At 46.9% G+C, this 18176-nt stretch overlaps 1 protein-coding gene across 1 annotated transcript; it reads right to left on the reverse strand.

The window, feature by feature from the left end:
* Positions 1-1895: 1895 nt before the first annotated feature.
* TNFRSF9 (TNF receptor superfamily member 9) lies at positions 1896-12165 on the reverse strand. Its single transcript, XM_053400491.1, has 7 exons — positions 11834-12165; positions 11679-11732; positions 10257-10388; positions 9416-9482; positions 9208-9323; positions 7081-7215; positions 1896-2106 (listed from the first exon to the last, which is right to left on the reverse strand). The coding sequence occupies exons 1-7, from the start codon at positions 11922-11924 to the stop codon at positions 1985-1987; spliced, it is 717 nt and encodes a 238-aa protein (XP_053256466.1). The 5' UTR covers positions 11925-12165; the 3' UTR covers positions 1896-1984.
* Between the last annotated feature and the right edge of the window lie 6011 nt (positions 12166-18176).

Consider the following 18176-nt stretch of genomic DNA (forward strand, 5'->3'; position numbering starts at 1 on the left):
AGAGTGCTTTCACTATCAATCCTTCTTCCCAGGGAACTCTGGGAATATTAGCTCTGTGAGGAATAGGGCTCTATTCCCCTACGCTGCCCCAAAATTCCTGAAGTCAATAGCTGGTGAAATAGCAGCTGAGAATGCTCTTTGTTAACGAGGAGGCTGGGCTACATTGCGTAACCCAGGGCGGAAGCAATTCCAAACCCCTCTCGTGTCGGAGGATGCTCACATCCCCTGATGCATTGTGTCGCTACTACCACCCATAACAACAACTGTTTGGGTCGGGGTTGTTTTTGCAATCTAGGGATCCAAACCACAGCACCCATTTCCTGTGCTTCTAGGTTGGCTAGGGATTGCAGGCACAGTTGCCACCTAGGGAGAGCAAGTTTCACTGAACTCGGCAAGACAAAATAAATATAGCTAAGTGCCATTAATCTAGAAGAGGAATAGGGAGCATCCCAGGCCCACAGCTGACTGTGTTCCTCCAGGCAACACCCTTTGCCAGCCTTGTTCTACCTAAAGTCCTATGCTGGGGCTGTGATCATAACTTCCCTGACTAGAGAGAGGAGAAGGGAGGCTTTTAGCACGGCTGGAATACAACCTCTTGTACAAGAGGCCAGAGACACATTTGGTTCCTCTCTCTGCTTTACACCCTGCCTGATCTTGAGCATCTAGCAACTCTGGCTCAACTGTCTTGTACGCCTGATGTTGGGTTTGTCAGTGAGTATCTCTTAAAGCAGGGACGCAGGTGGCGCTGTGGATTTGCAGAGCCTAGGATTTGCTGATCAGAAGGTCGGCGGTTCGAATCCCTGCGATGGGGTGAGCTCCCGTTGTTCGGTCCCTGCTCCTGCCAACCTAGCAGTTCAAAAGCACGTCAAAGTGCAAGTAGATAAATAGGTACCACTCCAGCGGGAAGGTAAACAGCATTTCCGTGCGCTGCTCTGGTTCACCAGAAGCGTGCTGGCCACATGACCCGGAAGCTGTACGCTGGCTCCCTCAGCCAATAAAGCGAGATGAGCGCCACAACCCCAGAGTCGGCCACGACTGGACCTAATGGTCAGGGGTCCCTTTACCTTTATCTCTTAAAGCTGGAGCTGCTGGACTTTGCCTTGAGCAGGACAAACTCTTTCCAGAGGGGGTTATATGTGCAGCTGATGACAGGTGCACCTATTCATATTCCGTTTTAGCTTATTCCATCCCTAGCGGTTGGTAGCATAGAGAGAAACCAGGTCCCGGATCTCTGCCTTCTACACACACACGCATACACACACACCCCATGTGGCAATAGCACATCCTTCAAGAGGCAAGCAGAGCAAGGGTGGAAGAAGGCAGTTCACCAGCCTGGGTGCCCTTTGCAGATCAAAGACCTCAAACCTCAGTTCGTCACAGAAGTTTCCGTCGGCGTGGTCACCACAGCCGCTCCACGTTAAGGAAAGAGTGCAGAGCACACCGCCGTGAGTCATCTGTGTAACCCTGAGCAAAAATGGCAAAGTGGGAGGTAGGGAGGTTGGGTCTGGGAACTGTAAGATAAGTTATGGTCTTCACTGGGGTCTCGGGGGCTTTAGCTCTGGGGGGGTGGGGTGAAGAGAGGAGGTCTGCTGGACCGGCTTAGCCCAAGAAATGTCGGTGCCTCAGCTTAAAACACCTAGTGATAAAAGCAACCCTCAGAAGGGGCAGACCCTCATTGGATAGAGTGACGCCCTGGGGGAAGAGAGAGTTGGGCCGCTGCTCTGTCCTCCCCACTTAAAACCTACTGCTTGGGTCGGTCAGGGCTACTGGTGGGTTTTTGCCACGCGCTCAAATAGGAAAGGGCAGTTGCAGTGCAGGTGTCGGCCTCCAGGCCATTTCCCCAGCTCCTTCCCCTGCACCCCACATCAAAAATAAAATAATAATAAAGGTCAAAGCAATGTGAAGACAGGCTGGATGCTTTTGACCCTCCCCAAACTCCCATCAGAGGTCGCATTTTGAAAAGCATCCTGGGCACCGGGGCTCACTAAGGGATTTTTTCCATGAGCTGCCCTGTCAGCCCTGCTGTTTCGTTGCTTCCTCCCTCTTCTTCCTCCGGGTAGCGGTAGCTGCAGTCATCCACCTCCTGGGCCAACTGTCCAAGCGGCACTAGTGGGGGGCAGGGAGAGAGAGAGAAACAGGCGAGTGATTTGCACAGCTGCCCCCCCAGTTCCTATTTTGTGGATAGAATCTGATTTCCATTCCCAGTTTGCGCCTTCTGTGCTGAAGCTCCCGTCCATCTAGCTCAGGGCTGGCTTTACTGACAAGCCGTGAGGGTCTCGGGCCCAGGACATTTTGCAGCCCTAACTGGAGGTGCTGCTAGGAATGGAGAAAGGGGCCTTCTGCATGCCAAGCAGGTGCTCTGCCACAGAGTGGCACCTGTGTAAGGAGGAGCACAAAAATCCAACCCTGCTGCCGCCACCCCTGCCAGGGTCACTACTGACCATGTGAAACGCCTCCCCACCCACCCCTTCATTTGTCTTCCAGCACAAACATGGGGTGGGTGAGACAATTTTGTTTAAAAAGAAATCCCTGCTAACCTCAAGAGATCGGCTTCAAAGCCACCTCAGCACTCTTCAAATCCAAAACCAGGTTCCCGATTGCCCCAGAGTTAAATGGAGGCTTTGGCTAGACAAGAGGAAGGCCTTCACGGGCCACCACATCCCTAGCCTATGTGGTGGTGAGGCCGCAAGTGGAAAAGGGCTCCTTTCTACCAAAAAATGACAAATGTGTGCTCGTATCTGGCTTCACAGCTCGATGGGGACTGTGGCGATCACACAGGGTCCCCGGACGTTTGACGGTCTATTGATCCCTGTGCCACCACTGTGATTGGCTCCTTGCTGCCACCAACCCATTTCTCTCGGGTACACACGGAGTCCAGACAGTTGTTAACATTAACATGAAGACCCGAGGCTAAAAAAGGCTACAAACAAATAATCAAGCTTATTTTATAAGCATGAACAAGTTTATGGTTTCAGTTAATTTTTCTTGGCAGTTTCTTAATCTTAGTTTCTTTACTGACCTATACGTTCCTGACAACTTCAAACTGATTATCCCAACTATCTATCTGACTCCACCTAACAGTTCCTCTCACTCTCTCACATTAAAACTAGACCAACCCACAGACTTATCCTCCCTCTTCCTTCTCCAACTCCCAACTGACTTCCAAACAACTCCAACTCTAACTCTAACTCCTCCTCTTGGGTTCCCACTGGCCAATCACTTCATACTCATTTAACCCTTTCCTTATGACCCACTTAGGAGGGCAAACGCCACAGGGACCCCACAGCATTTAGAGAGTGATTGATGTGGCTTTTCTGACTCAAGCAGAGAGGCAAGCTGAAAGGCAGAAGTCGCCCACCTTTTTGGACCAGGGGGGCACGTTTTTGAAAGTGCGGGGGGCGCACGTCATAAAACGGCTGCTGTAGGCGGTGTGACATAACACAAAGTGAGAGAGAGTACAGTCATGGTGAGGTTTCTCCCATAATTGTCTTTTCATACGGAATCGTTCTGCCTAGGAAATAAGACAGCAGCAGGGAAAATGAATGAAAGGGAAGAGGGAAACAGCAGCCCTTTAAGTCGTCGGAGATTCCTTTCCACTGGTGTCCAAGCAGCTCGCTCAGTAACCACAGCTCTGACTACAGTCCTTGGCTAAAAACACGGACAGGCAGGGCCATGTTGCTGTGTGGAGGCTGAAGTGAAACAGGGAAGGAGGTAACCTCTCTGGGTCACAAGGCCAGAGGTGTCTTACAGGGTCAAAGCACAGCCCTCCAGTGATGGGCCCTGAAGGAAGAAGTGACCGGGGGACCAGGCCAGACAGAGGCAGGCCCTTGGGTGGTGGCTATTCTCAACTAAAATTTAAAAATTCTCCGCCGAAGCACGGAAAGCAAGAAGCGGCAGCTGCCGGAGGTTGCAGCTGGGACCTTCTGCCTGCTCATCAGTTGCCCAACCACTGAGAAGTGCTGATGTCTGCAGCCGACATGTATTGAGCAAAGTAATGTGATGGGTTTCCCCTCCCTATTTTGTACCGCATATCCTGCGATTTGGGCTAATTTTGCACAAGTCTGGTGTGGCAGTCATGCGGAGGGAGATGTGCTGCTCTGCAGAGCAACGAGGCCTCCCTAGCCCCCACCCCAGGCTCTGAAAGCCATTTTCAGACACCCTGTTTTGACTTTGGCGGATTCTGAAAAATAAGCCCACATCCTTCCAGAGGTGTCTTGGTGGCCCCGAATATGCTAATTCCTGTTTTTGTTTTTAGAAAGCAGAGGTTTTCAGGCAGATGAGCTCTGGGCTCACTACCACATTCCGTGCTCCTGTGGGGTTGGGGACATATTCCTTGGGTGACCGAGATGTGGTTGGGGTGGCTCAGCCCTTGCTTAGGAAGGAAAGAGAGAGAGATAGCTTCCGGTTCCACTCTGCCTTAATCGAGGCAGCCCCCACGACAGCAGGAATTTGTTGGCGAAGGAAAAACAAGGAGGGTAATTATCTTTGCAAATTCCCCCCAGGGACAGGGGGGAATGGGCTTCACTCACAGTTCGTCTTGGTACCTGGCTCTCACTCCGGCATGGTTTGCGGGAGCAGGGAGGCGCTGAGTGCAAAAGCACTTTGTCTGCTGAAAACCCATTAAGAAGCAGAGGTTCTCCCCTTAATTAGAGCTTAATTGGACTAAAGTACAGGCATTGTACTAGCAAAGATGAGATCACAAACTGCGGAACATAAACAACTGCAAGGACTTTAAGGTTTGAATTTGAAATAAAACTTCATTTGGTGCAAAAGACGATGGGGGAGGAGGGGAGCCTATGGTTTCTTTACTTAAAATTTTATTCTCTACATTTATGATTCAGCAACCCTCCTCTCACTGTTAGTTCAAGCTATATTTGTACAGTACATGCAAGGATGGAAGAAATTGGATTATAAATATGGAATATAACATCAAACAGAACTGTGTGTGTAAAAAAAGGAAAAAGGGAGGGAAGCTCTATATTGCAAAAGGTTTACAATGGAGACTTAGAGCTGACTTTTCCCCATCCTTTATTATTTACGAACTGAATAACACTAAAAGGACTTGGAATTTAATATAATTGGAAGTATAATTGTACATATACAGTTGGAAGGAAGAATGAAAGGAGTCTGTGAACTGCCAAGGAATTAATAAGGTTCTTTACTGAGTCAACTGCTGTTTGACAGACCGCTCTTCTTCCCAGGCTGAGAGGGAAAATGGTGACAACAGGTAATATTGACTGGGACAGAGTGACTTTTGCAGCTGTTGTTAAAGTTGCAAAACAATGAAGCACAGGACAGAGCGACAGAGAAATCTCTGAAACAACAAGGGGATATCAGCTCTGCCCAAGGCCTGATGGATAACAGCAACAACCAGGGGAAATAAAGGGATAACATCTTACAAGGACAGGAAGAAACACCATGGACAAAATAATTGCCACACACAGCAAGAACAAGGATATAGTTTGAGTTCCTCACTTGTAGCTTTATAAATCATTTAATGTGTCCACACAAATAGAAGTTATTAATATTGCAGTTGTTGTATAAGGGATTATTATTATGACCAGTATGTAATTGAAATTAGTAAGATTTTGGAACGCATAAATAAAATAATCAAGCCATCAAATCTAGCACAATTTGGTATCTGAACGATTGGTATTAATAATTGTATTATAAATTGGTATTGTTATAATGAGATTACTATTGGGCTGTAATTGAAAACTGATAAATATTATTATAAAAACAAAAAAGAAAAAAAGAAAGTGAGAGAGAAACTCCAGGCACTTGAAATAACATTTAAGTGTTGGAAATGTAAAGAAACAGAGGGTATGTTTTATCATATGTGGTGGGAATGTAGGAAGGTTAAAAAAAAATTGAGAAATGATATATAATGAAATGAAAAAAAATGTTTAGAATAACCTTTATTTAAAAAGCAGAAGCCTTTCTATTAGGTATTGTAGGAGTGGAAATTTCAAAAGATCAGAAAATAATTGTTTATGTATGCTACGACGGCCGCTTGAGTGCTGTTAGCCCAAAGATGGAAAGAAGAAGCAGTCCCAACTAAAGAAGAGTGGCAAACCAAGTTAATGGACTATGCTGAAATGGCAAAATTAACTGGAAAGCTCAGAAATCAAGATAACAAGAAATTTAAAAAAGAATTGGAAATGTTTATTATGCATTTGCAAAAGTATTGTAAACAGATAAAGACATTGGCAGGATTTTAAGAATACTTGTAATTTTAGAAATAGTATAGGAAATCTGAGGTTAGAAAAAAAATTGGAGCAGAAATGATACACATTTGATAAGAAATTTAGGGAACCAGGAATGGAGGGCGGGGGAGGGAAGTCAGGGGATTCGGAGAATCCTACTTTATGGAATTGATATGGTTTTATGTTTAATTTTCTTTGTGGATGTTATTGCATTTGTTACTGTTTGTTTTTTATTTTTGTTGTTGTTACTTTTGTTGAATACTTAATAAAAATACTTTTTTAAAAAAATGAAATAATATTTTTTCTAGGCCCAACATATTTCAGGAGAAAAAAAACGGCCCCAAGGAAAGCTTTTCTTCCTAGATGCATCAGGCCTAGACTAAAGCTTATTTCAAGTCTCATAGAATTGTAGAGGTGGAAGGGACCCCAAGGGCCATCTAGTCCAACCTTCTGCAATAGCTAAAGCATCCGATGACTGTCCAACCTCTGCTTAAAAACCTCCAAGGAAGGAGAGTCCACAACCTCCCAAGAGAGACCATTCCACTGTTCTGCTCTCCAGTGTGTCTCTTTTTCTTCCTGGGAGCCCTGAGCTGCTAGGAGACCAGCTGAACTTGCAACCTGGGAGGTTAAAAAAAACAACACAGGGCTTGTCTTTCTAAATCCTGAAAGAAAGAAAGTCCAGCCCTTTCACCAGCCAGGGTTTGCATGGCCAGAAAACCAAAAGGCTGTAGTGACCCAGGAATGCTGAATGGCTGCAATGGGACCCCCACTCACCCTGGACAAAGCACCCCATTGGTGATACTCCACGGCAAAGTGGTGTGTGAGGGGGGAACAGAGAGCAGGTTCCTGGCAGAGGATCACGCCTTGGTCTTACCTTTCAGGATCACAGCTGGGAACTTCTCTCGAGCCCAGGATCTGAAGAAGATGCAAAAGAGCACCAGGAACAGCACGCACAGAAGCAAGGCTACCGCCAAAGCGATACTGATGGGGACCAGATGGCTGTCCTGCTCTGAAAACAAGGAGAAGGCATCCCTCAGAAGTAGCCCCAAAACTAAGCCGAGCTCCTGTAGGAAGTCCTACAGGTGTGCTTGGGCTCAGGAGAACAAGGCTGAAAAGCCTTCCTTCACCACTGAATACTTGCCCCAGGACAAGTAGTTCTTAACCTACGTTTAGAACAAATATTAGGAAGAAATATCTGCGTTATCTGAGGCCTAAGGAGAAAACCAGGTACTCCAGCTCTGCATAAGAGAACAGGCCTGCTGCCTGGGAAGAGCTCTGGGATCTCTACCACCAGGTGCCTGGCAGCACCTGCCCAGTCCACCAGGTGCCCAGCAGCGTCACCACTTTGTCCAAGATGGAGGCACAAAGGAGTCAGAGACCTCCAACACAGGATGTGGCTGTAACAAAAGGCTCAGAGGCAAGCACACCTATCTACCAAGAAAATGTGACTCATTCCAGGAGAGGTGGAGATAACTAATTGTGTACCAAAACAATGGATGGTCATTATTTCAAAGCGGGCAGCCTCCAGAAGGCTGTGAGGCTGGTGTTGTATTTTGCCTCTGAACAGATGGGTACCTGGCCCTCACTTGAACTCACTTGAATGAAGCAAATATTTTTTCTGTTCTTACAGCCCACAATGGAAACTCATCATCACCCTAAGCATGGAGTTTTGAACATTTCAGGTACTGTATTTTTCGCTCTATAAGACGCACTTTTCCCCTCCTAAAAAGTAAGGGGAAATGTGTGTGCATCTTATGGAGCGAATGCAGGCGGGAGGCTCTGTTCAGCGCTCCCTTTAAAGAGCCACACACATGCTCCGCACGCTCTTTAAAGGGAGTGTGGCTCTTGGGGGAGCCTTAGCTGCGCGCAGCCTCTCCCAGACAGGGGATGAAGGCTCCCTTTGCCCCCGGGAGAGGCTGCGCGCGGCTATCCCATAAGCCAGGACAGCCAGCGGGATCGCTGCACTGCGATCCCGCTGGCTGTCCTGGCTTCTGGGATTCAGAGTATTTTTTTTCTTGTTTTCCTCTTCCAAAAACTATGTGCGTCTTATGGTCTGGTGCGTCTTATAGAGTGAAAAATACGGTATGTGTCGCTATGACCTCCAGGGTGAAAAGAGGTGGGCATGCTGGGCATGCGAGAACGTCAACTGAGGGGGCTTCAGGGTGACCAAGGATAGCTGAGGTCCAGTGTGCACTGTTTCTGGCCATGAGGACAGTGGCAGAGATAAGGGGTGTGGGTGGTGCGGATCACCCCAGGTGTCATCACTGAGGGGGGTGACAAAATGAGTTTTTTTAAAAATTGGGCTCACAAAACTTCAGGAGTGATGTGGTGGCTTAGGTGCCTGCAGGTTCTGCGCTGCCTAAAATGGCAGCGTGGGATTTGCCTCTGCCTACTGCCTCTCCCTCGGCTGCCTTACAGCGTCGGAGAGGCTTGCCCTGCCTCCATGGGTTGATCACCCTGCCCCCAGCCGCAGGACATGCCCCCAGGCACCCGAGCGGCTAGCTACGTCGCTGCATGCAGAAAGGCACCCGAGAGCTGAGTTGGAGGAGAAGAATGAGAGGCAGGAGCAGCAGACAAAGAAGAGGTGTAGAAATAGGATGATTTACCAGTCTAGAAGCTAAACGAAAAACAAAACAAAAAAACGTAATAATACGTCTTCCACCCAATTAAGGTCCTTGAAGCAGCTCATAGTCAAACCCAGCAATTCAGAAACTAGAACAGCTGCCAAAAATAAATCCCCCCAAACCAAGCTGCAAAATGACTGTGCATCAACTGAGTGTTCTAGCAAACGTTATTCTCCTCCCTCGAGAGAGAGAAGCCAGGTCTCTGATGTCGATCACAAGCATTTCCATCAGTGGCTATTAGTGTGACACAGAGTAGAGGGTGACTTGCCCTTATTTCCTTTTGCCACCCTCCTCTGCCTAGAGAGCAGCAGAGGCAAAGCCCTCTGAGTGACTTCTGCCAAGCTGCTGGTCGTTCAGCACTTAGAGCAAACCCTCACCTGTCTCCTTAGTTAAAACCGGCCAAGTCTGAGGTTTTGTAGGGCCTTCTGTTGTCGTGTTGCAAACCACATCAGTTTTCACCGTCCCAGGAATTGAGATCTGATTAGCTGGACATCTGCAGGCAATCACAAAGTCCCATTAAAACGCACACCAGCAACTATGATACTGAGAAAAAAATGTTTTTGCTGGTTTTTTAAAACGACTTACTGTGTCCAGTTTTGGCATTTACCGGATATCCAGGCCTTAAACTTCCCTTCAGGACACTCTTGGCAACCTTTGAGGAACAAGTGGGGGTTACTTAATGGAAGTAAGGCAACAAACCCAGCCCTGCCCTCTGGCCTGGTCGAACGGACTCCCAAACTCACCAAGCTTACAAGAGCTTGAAAACCTCTACCCCCTCTGCTGGCAAGGAAGGCCTGTAACATGATTTCCCATATATGTTGATGCCTTGGAATTCTTCTCAGTTGGGGAAATGGTTTAGTTTGGCCCTATAAGATGTTTCGGCTAAAACAGAAAGCACCTCTTTGCTGACTAATATTCAACAGGGTCACTAGATTCTCAGAGAACACTTGTAAGGTGTCATTGGAAAGTGAGGGGGCAGCATTGGGGGTGAGATGTTGTTGATGGAGGAGGTGGAGCCTCAGACACACTCCTCTGTCTTATTTCGACGACACCTTTTCTTCATGTTCCAAAGCCTCAAAAGTAGGTGCCCAGAGATGGCAGGAAACAGCCCATAACCTGGGAACAGCCCAAGTTTATTTCCAGGCACCTCTCACTTCTGTTCCCCACCCGCCCCTTTGAGCCTTCCAAGTCAGCCTCCCCTTCTTCATCTTCTGTCAGGCAGACCCCCTTCCCCACCCCATGCCTCTTTCCTCTATCTCTCCAAATCGTCTTTCCTTCCCTCTAGCACCTCAGAAGCACAGCAACCAAAGAGGGACCTTTCTGCCCACCCAACCTGTCTGTGACATGAGGGTCTCTCCGCCAACAGTGCCACATCATGCACACATCTCCAGACTTTGACGCATTCCTACCCATCCTAAGCCCTCACCTGCTCCGTTCCACTCCTCTCCAATACCACAGACGCAGCTGCCGCACTCTAGATCTCCGCATTCATATTCAGGGGCGCATTTGCAGACAGCATCGGAGTCTTCTGAGCAGCGTCGCTCATACTGATATTTGTCTAAAGAGTTAATGCATTTTTAGAGGTCCACATTACACCCAAAGAAGGGGCCGTTGGCTCCATCAAGCAGCTATGGCCACATGAAGTGGCAACTGAGTCAAAGGAGGAGTTCTGGAGGCAAGCAGGTGGGCTCTGCATGACAAGGTGTTTGGAGAGAGCCTTTCTGGCCTCCACTAACTAGTACCCTTGGTTACTAGTTAATCTGACAAGTGGGTGGGGCCATCCACCTGTCAATCACCCGGCATCACAATGATGTCAGGGGCAAGGTGCTTTGAACAATAAGAATATGAATGCGTCAAATGCTGTCCGCGGAAAACCTCTTTAATTAAATTGTATTCATTCAGAATTCATTGGCATTTGTATAATTGGGTTAATATTGGAAAACTAATAAATTTATTTTTCAAAGCACCCTGCAACATGGGCATTCGTGATGGGGCAGCTGCCACTCCTAAATCAAGTAAATAAATATAAATACTTAACTAGCTGACCAATTGCATTAGAAATATTTTGGTTCTGCCCCCCCCCCAACATAATGTCTGCCCCCCAAAAAATAAATCCTGGCTACGCCCATGCCCTGTAAGGTGCTGCTAAAATGAAGGGCTTTTCCCTCTGCTTGAGCAGGGCTTTTGTTGCAATCACATTCCTGAGGGTTTGCATTGGAAGCCCTGCTAAATTGGTGGAGGGCTTCAGTATGGCTCCGAAAAGCAGCTGCTGGGCATCATCAATGGAGAAAGTGTGCTCAGGTTCTCATTGTGAGAACATCCCTTTGGGGCATCTGGCCACTGTAAAAGCTGGATACAGGGCTAGACGTGCCACTGGCCATGTGATACAGCTCTTCCCATGTTTGTTTGGCTTTGAGGATGCAGGAAAGTGCTTACCGTCTACCCTGCTCTCAAGAAAATTTGCATTGCACCTCTCGTGTGCATGCCCAGCTCTTGTGGACTCCCCACACCCCTCACTGTCCACTCCTGTCTCTCCACCCCAAGCAACAAAAGCTCTTAAGATCTGGGTTGTGCCAATATTTCATCATGCAGAAGAGGCCCTTTTCCCAGGTGGCAGCATTACTCCACTTTCTAAAGGAAATTGGTCCAGCTCATCCCTGCTCAGAGCCTAGGATGTCTACTCATGAGCCATTCCGGGGTTGTCCTGAGCATCAGATGGCAGGCTTTCTCCCTCCCCACCACCACCTCCCCTCGGGATTTCTCATGCCCTGTTTGCAAGTTTAAGCCCCCTTCGGAAGCAGCAGGCACCAGCTGGGAGTGGGGATCGCGAACGGGAGGAGACACCTACCTTGGCACGGGGTGCAGGGGCTGCAAGTCTGGCGCTGGGCGTCCCGGTAGGTGCCTGGAAGAGAAGGGCAAAGGGGCGTCGTCAGAGGAACGTGCTGAGATGCCAGCTCCGGCCAAGCCTCCCCACGGGTCCGCCTGCCGGGGCAGCCCCCTTACCTTTTTCGCAGCCCGCCTTGGCGGCGGCGAAGCATCTCCAAAGGAGGAAGGCGAGGAGCAGGAGCGGCGTCGGAGCGGAGCGCCCCATCATAGCGCGCAAGAGGCGAGTACGGACTACTCTCGCTTCCTCCGGGCGGCGCCAAGCCTTTTGTGCGTCGGAGCGGGGCGCCAGCGACACGTCGGGGGGCGGTTCCAGGGCCGGGAATCCCCACCGAAGGCGGGGGCAGCCCCTCGAGAGCGCCAGGGAGAGAGGCTCTAGACTTGGGACCCTCTCAAAGGCGAGATGAGGGCGCGCACCCTTCCACTCCTGCGCGCAAAAGGCTTCCAGCTGGCCTTGGAGGGCACCAGCAGGCTTCACTCTCCTGCCCGCGGCTGCCGCCTGTTAGTGGGGGGGGGGGGGCTAGGTTAGACGACGTTGCGTCCAGCAAGGGCACCGTCCCTTCCAAGCACCTGTCCGGTTGCATTTTCCGCTCACTTGCCTTCTTCTCGCCAAACTTCACATGGGGGGCGGGGGGGGAGTGGGGCTTTGCACTAGAGCGCCAAATGCGCACTTATTTGACCGCACGTGATCGGATCCCACTCGAAAACTGGGTGGGGGGCACTGCTTTGGGCAGCACAACACACACCGGGAAGGAGGGAGAGGCCACACACAGCACAACACAGATAAGGGCATAGCTGCAATTTTTCCCTTTTTTGCGAGGAATCCTATTCGGAATAAGGGAATTTCCCTTTAAAAAAGGGAAATGTTGACAGCTATGGATAAGGGTTCAAGGCCAATCCAGGGAGGAGCATCCTCTTTGGGCTAAGGAGTGGAAAGGGGGGGGCGCACGGGTTTTGAGGACTGGGGCAATGGAGTCATTTGAGGGCACTTACAGGTAAGAAAGCACCTCATGCATAATTCTGTACATCATGAAGCTGCAATGAAAGGATGGATAAAGATAGCATCACCAATTTGTTGCGGTCCATTTTATTATAACTGGAGTGGAGAATATTGCTCAATATGTTATATATCACCACTTAACTATAAACACATTAATACAACTCATGAACAAACCAAATCATTACCTCCATATGCGATGGGAGGGACATAAGGTGAATTGGTGTTGACCAGTTCACTGATAGATAACAATACCATGATTACTGGCTGATGAGCCCTTTCTCTTCAGTAATATCCTGTTTTATGACATGAACATTTTTTGAGCTTTCTTGGAAGCAAAGTCCTCAGATCACTGTAATCCAAACTGCTGCCAATTCAACTGAAATCACTGCTAAGCCACCACTGCAAAGTAAACCCACCCAGGCAGCCACAGCAACCTCCCATAGCTCACTGCATCACTTGAGAAGCAGGAGGTGCAAGTTCGAGGCCCACCAGCCATGTCAGGGGCCAAAGTGAGGGAACTCCTGGAGTCAAAACCAAACTGGGTGCTCCACAGAGAAGTACAGTGGTACCTTGGGTTACATACGCTTCAGGTTACATATGCTTCAGGTTACAGACTCCGCTAACCCAGAAATAGTACCTCAGGTTAAGAACTTTGCTTCAGGATGAGAACAGAAATCGTGCTCCAGCAACATGGCAGCAGTGGGAGGCCCCATTAGCTAAAGTGGTGCTTCAGGTTGAGAACCGTTTCAGATTAAGAACGGACCTCCGGAACGAATTAAGTACGTAACCAGAGGTACCACTGTACTGTGACACTACCCAGCCATGGCAGCAGACAGGGCAGCGGGCATCAGCCTCTACACCAGTGTCAGGAACTATGGGAGGAGCCCCATTGAGGTAGAAGAGGGGACCCTGGTTCGAATCCAGGGTGCATTCCTACACTAGGAAAGGGGGGGATCCCACACAGGGACACCTAAGGAAAAGCGGTGACACCTAAGGAAAAGAGAGAGAGAGAGAGAGAGAGAGAGAGAGAGAGAGAGAGACAGTTTCACAGACCAATTATAATAGGGCTCCTGTGTGGGCCAACCAGACCTTTTAGCTCAACCCCCCCTCCCCGGCAACCCACCTGACCAATCCCCTCCCTCTATGTTACCTGATAGGTCAGTCAGCCATGACAGATAACATCCCCCCCCCTCATCCCAGCCTGTCCTCTCACAGCCCAGAGAATGAGTAGGCAAACTAAGGCCTGGGGCCAGATCCAGCCCAATCGCCTTCTAAATCCAGCCCAAGGCAGGTCGGAGCTAAACAATACAAATTGAAAGCCTTTGCAGATGACCTAGTTTTGACATTACAGGAGCCAGAATCTAGTACGAAAATAGTATTAGAACTGATTCAAGAATTTGGTCATGTGGCAGGATTTAAGCTGAACAAGTCAAAAACTAAAGTGCTTGAGAAAAATCTTACACCAATTGAGAAAGAGAGGTTTCAGAAGGAGACAGGTTTAACATTAGTTAAGAAAGTAAAATATTTTGGGGTTAATATGACTGCTAAGAATTTAAACTTATTTAAAGATAACTATGAGAAATGTTGGATAGAAGTGAAAAAAGATTTGGAAATATGGTCAAATTTGAAGCTTTCCTTGTTGGGTCGAATTGCAGCTATAAAGATGAATGTATTGCCAAAAATGTTATTTTTGTTTCAGTCATTGCAAATTTTGGACAAGATGGACTGTTTCAAGAAGTGGCAGAAAGATATCTCTAGATTTGTCTGGCAGGGCAAGAAGCCCAGAATAAAATTTAAAATACTAACTGACGCGAAGGAAAGAGGTGGATTTGCCCTGCCGGACCTCAAACTTTACTATGAATCAGCAGCATTCTGCTGGTTGAAAGATTGGCTGCTTCTTGAGAACACAGACATTTTGGACCTAGAAGGTTTCAATAATGTTTTTGGGTGGCATGCATATTTGTGGTATGACAAGGTTAAAGCACATAAAGCATTTTAAAACCATATTGTCAGGAAAGCATTGTTCAATGTCTGGATAAGATACAAAGTCTTATTGGAAACTAAAACCCCAAGGTGGTTGTCACCAATGGAAGCAAAGGCCCAGAAAAAGCTCAATATGGAGGCCAAGTGGCCGAAATATTGGGAAATATTGGAAAAAGATGGAGACAAATTGAAATTGCAGAGTTTTGAGAAATTAAAAGATAAGGTGCGAGACTGGCTTCATTACTATCAAATAAGAGAGGCTTATAATTTGGACCAAAAAATTGGCTTCCAGGTGGAAAAATCAAAATTGGAAACAGAACTGTTAGATCCCAAAACTAAGATACTTTCAAGAATGTATAACTTGCTGTTGAAATGGAATACGCAGGATGAAATGGTTAAATCTGCAATGATTAAATGGGCACAAGATTTTGGTCACAACATTATGTTTGTGGACTGGGAACAGTTGTGGACCACCGGTATGAAATTTACGGCTTGTAATGCCTTAAGAGAGAATATTATGAAAATGATATACAGGTGGTACATGACACCAGTCAAGCTTGCAAAAATATATCATTTGCCCGATAACAAATGTTGGAAATGTAAAGAAAATGAAGGTACTTTTTTTCACCTTTGGTGGACGTGCCCAAAGATTAAGGCTTTCTGGGAGATGATCTATAATGAAATGAAAAAGGTATTTAAATATACCTTCCTTAAGAAACCAGAGGCCTTTCTCCTGGGCATAGTCGGCCAATTGGTGCCAAAGAAGGATAGAACTTTCTTTATGTATGCAACAACAGCAGCAAGAATACTTATTGCAAAGTATTGGAAGACACAAGATTTACCCACCCTGGAAGAGTGGCAGATGAAGGTAATGGACTATATGGAATTGGCAGAAATGACTGGCAGAATCCGAGACCTGGGAGAAGAGTTGGTGGAAGAAGACTGGAAGAAATTTAAAGACTATCTGCAGAAATATTGTAAAATTAATGAATGTTAAAATGATGTTGGTTTGAAAATAAGTGGCATTAGCAACAAAGTTAATAAGAATATGCAAAAATGAATTGATAATGGATGAAAATATAGTTTAAAAATGTTAAGATATAGAGTTAAGACAAATGAAAGAGGGTAAGGATTTGCTGACTTGATTATATAAATGGGAATACAAAAAGGGGAGGTGTGAGGAGGTCAAAGAAACAAGCAAATGAGTTTAAAGTTACGAAAAACGGTTTTTTAAATTTTTCCTTCCTTTTTGTTTTGTCTTTTGTATTTTTTCTTTTATGTACTTTGTATTTATGTTTTTGTAAAACTTTAATAAATATCTCTTTAAAAAAAAAAATCCAGCCCGCGGATGGTATGGGAATCAGTGTGTTTTTACATGAGTAGAATGTGTCCTTTTATTTAAAATGCATATCTGGGTTATTTGTGGGGCCTGCCTGGTGTTTTTACATGAGTAGAATGTGTGCTTTTATTTAAAATGCATCTCTGGGTTATTTGTGGGGCACAGGAATTCGTTCATATTTTTTTTCCAAAATATAGTCCGGTCCCCCACAAGGTCTGAGGCCCCCTGCTGAAAAAGTGTGCTGACCCCTGGCCCAGAGAATGGTGTGAGCAGTGAGCAGAAGGACCACTGCCTCTGAGTCTGCCTCCTATCAGCTTAGAAGTTTCTCCTGAGGCTTACTGAAGCCTGTTCCTAGGGGATCCCTAGCTACCCTTCCTTGCAACTAGGAGACATGTTCATGTGAGTTAGTTCCATCACCTTCCAGCTCAGGTAAAGTGTGAGGAGGGCCCCATCCTTGTCTCATTTCATTGCAACGCCTCAACAACTGCATAATCTGTGTTTGTTTGTAGGCAGTGACCTCCCAGGTCTCACCCTCTTTTACCCGTTGGCCAAACAAGTCTGACCAGCGGTCTTTCAGTTTTTCACACCTACATTTCATCTGAGCATGAATTTGGGGGACCCACTTCTTAATCAGGCTGCAGTGAGCCCAAAACGTATTATCACTGGAACACAAGTGGTTGTGAAGAAAAGGCGTTTGCCTTCACCTGGCAAGCAGAAAGCCCCCACCCCAGATAATAAGCTGACCATGATGCCCTGTGCTGGGAAGTACAGTATGTGAAATGTCAAGGGAGGAAGGGGAGTTGGGTTTCCTGTCACTGGGCTGGATTAGAAACATGAGCGGTAATCTTGCAATCGTGATTGAAGATAGAGAACTGTTAACTGTGGCTTCAAATAGGATGTTGTTGTGATTTTGAAACAGATAAAGCAGTTTTTCTGCTTGATGATACCTACACATATGCAAGCAAAAATGTAAAGTGCAGTTTAGATAAGTTATCCTAGCTGATAAAGCATTGGCACCACTGACCCGGTTGGGCATGTTCATTTTATTTTAATTAGCTGCTTATACCTGTTTTCTTCAACTTGGAAAATAAGACTGTTTTCTCTTGGAAAAAAGTATGTGCAGTTGCCTTTATTCTTAATAGAAATTATTCTGAAATGCCCATGCACTGACTCTCCAGCTACTAAACATGGGGTGAAGATTGAGTGCACAGAGAAATCAGGTGCTGTGAATGTTACTGCTGCTAAAAAAATTAAACTGGGGACAGGTGATGTGCTGCTCTGGTTATATGTTAATAGCACATTGTCTTGATAGTTTCTTCAGTGGCACAGCCAGGCTTGATGGGGCCATGGGCAGGTGGGGCATACTGCTACCCTGCTTCCCCCGCCAATGGTTGCTCAGTGCCCCAGCCCACTTGCCAAGCAGTTGAAAGGGACTAGACGACCAGGGAGGAGCGAGAGAGCACACCCCTCCCCACCCCCGAATGTCTGAGATGGTTTGTATCACCAGTCTTTGGCTAGATCTTTTGATAATCCAAGAAATCACTGTGTAAAAATTTAGGAAACTGCAGACCATTAGCTTAATATCTGTTCTGGGAAAAGTGGTGGAAAGCATTACAGATATAATTCTGAATCATGCAGAAGAACAAGTCTTGCTGGAGCAGAACAAGCATGGCTTTTGCAAGGCCATCCTGTTGAACTAACCATTCTGAGTTCTTTGAGAATGTCAATAAGCATGTGGATAGGGGTGATCTGGTAGACATTGTGCATCAAGACCGTTAAACAGCTTTTGAGAAATTTCCTCAGCAGAGAAAGCTTAGCAGTCATGGGTGATGAGAACAAGTCTTTCCGTGGTTCAAGAACTGGAAGCAGAATTAGTACAGCCAAGGACCCACAAGCTTTGGTGTGCGTTATGAATGCCTACCCCATTATTAAAATGGCCATGAGGTTACTATGGGATTGCTTGGCCCAAGTTTACATTCCACAATACTGTCCTTCGAGTCTCTCAAAGCTGCTAAAAAAATTATAGCATTTGAAGATGGGCAGTTTATTGAATTCTAATAATGACTTTAACCAATGACAGCTATTTGAACCAACTGACACGACCAGATGATTAGTTGTAAGTCACTCTGGGTTGCTTTGGG

This window comes from Podarcis raffonei, chromosome 8, assembly GCF_027172205.1.
Source record: "Podarcis raffonei isolate rPodRaf1 chromosome 8, rPodRaf1.pri, whole genome shotgun sequence".
Lineage (NCBI taxonomy): Eukaryota > Metazoa > Chordata > Lepidosauria > Squamata > Lacertidae > Podarcis > Podarcis raffonei.

Bases quoted from the DNA above. Each gene is read 5' to 3' on its own strand.
- TNFRSF9 (XM_053400491.1), bottom strand. From the start codon at position 11,924: ATGATGGGGCGCTCCGCTCCGACGCCGCTCCTGCTCCTCGCCTTCCTC. The intron at 9,483-10,256 runs GTGAGGGCTTAG...TGTTCCTCAAAG, and splicing joins AGAGGAGTGGAACGGAGCAG to GTTGCCAAGAGTGTCCTGAA. The intron at 9,324-9,415 runs GTAAGTCGTTTT...GATTGCCTGCAG, and splicing joins AAATGCCAAAACTGGACACA to ATGTCCAGCTAATCAGATCT.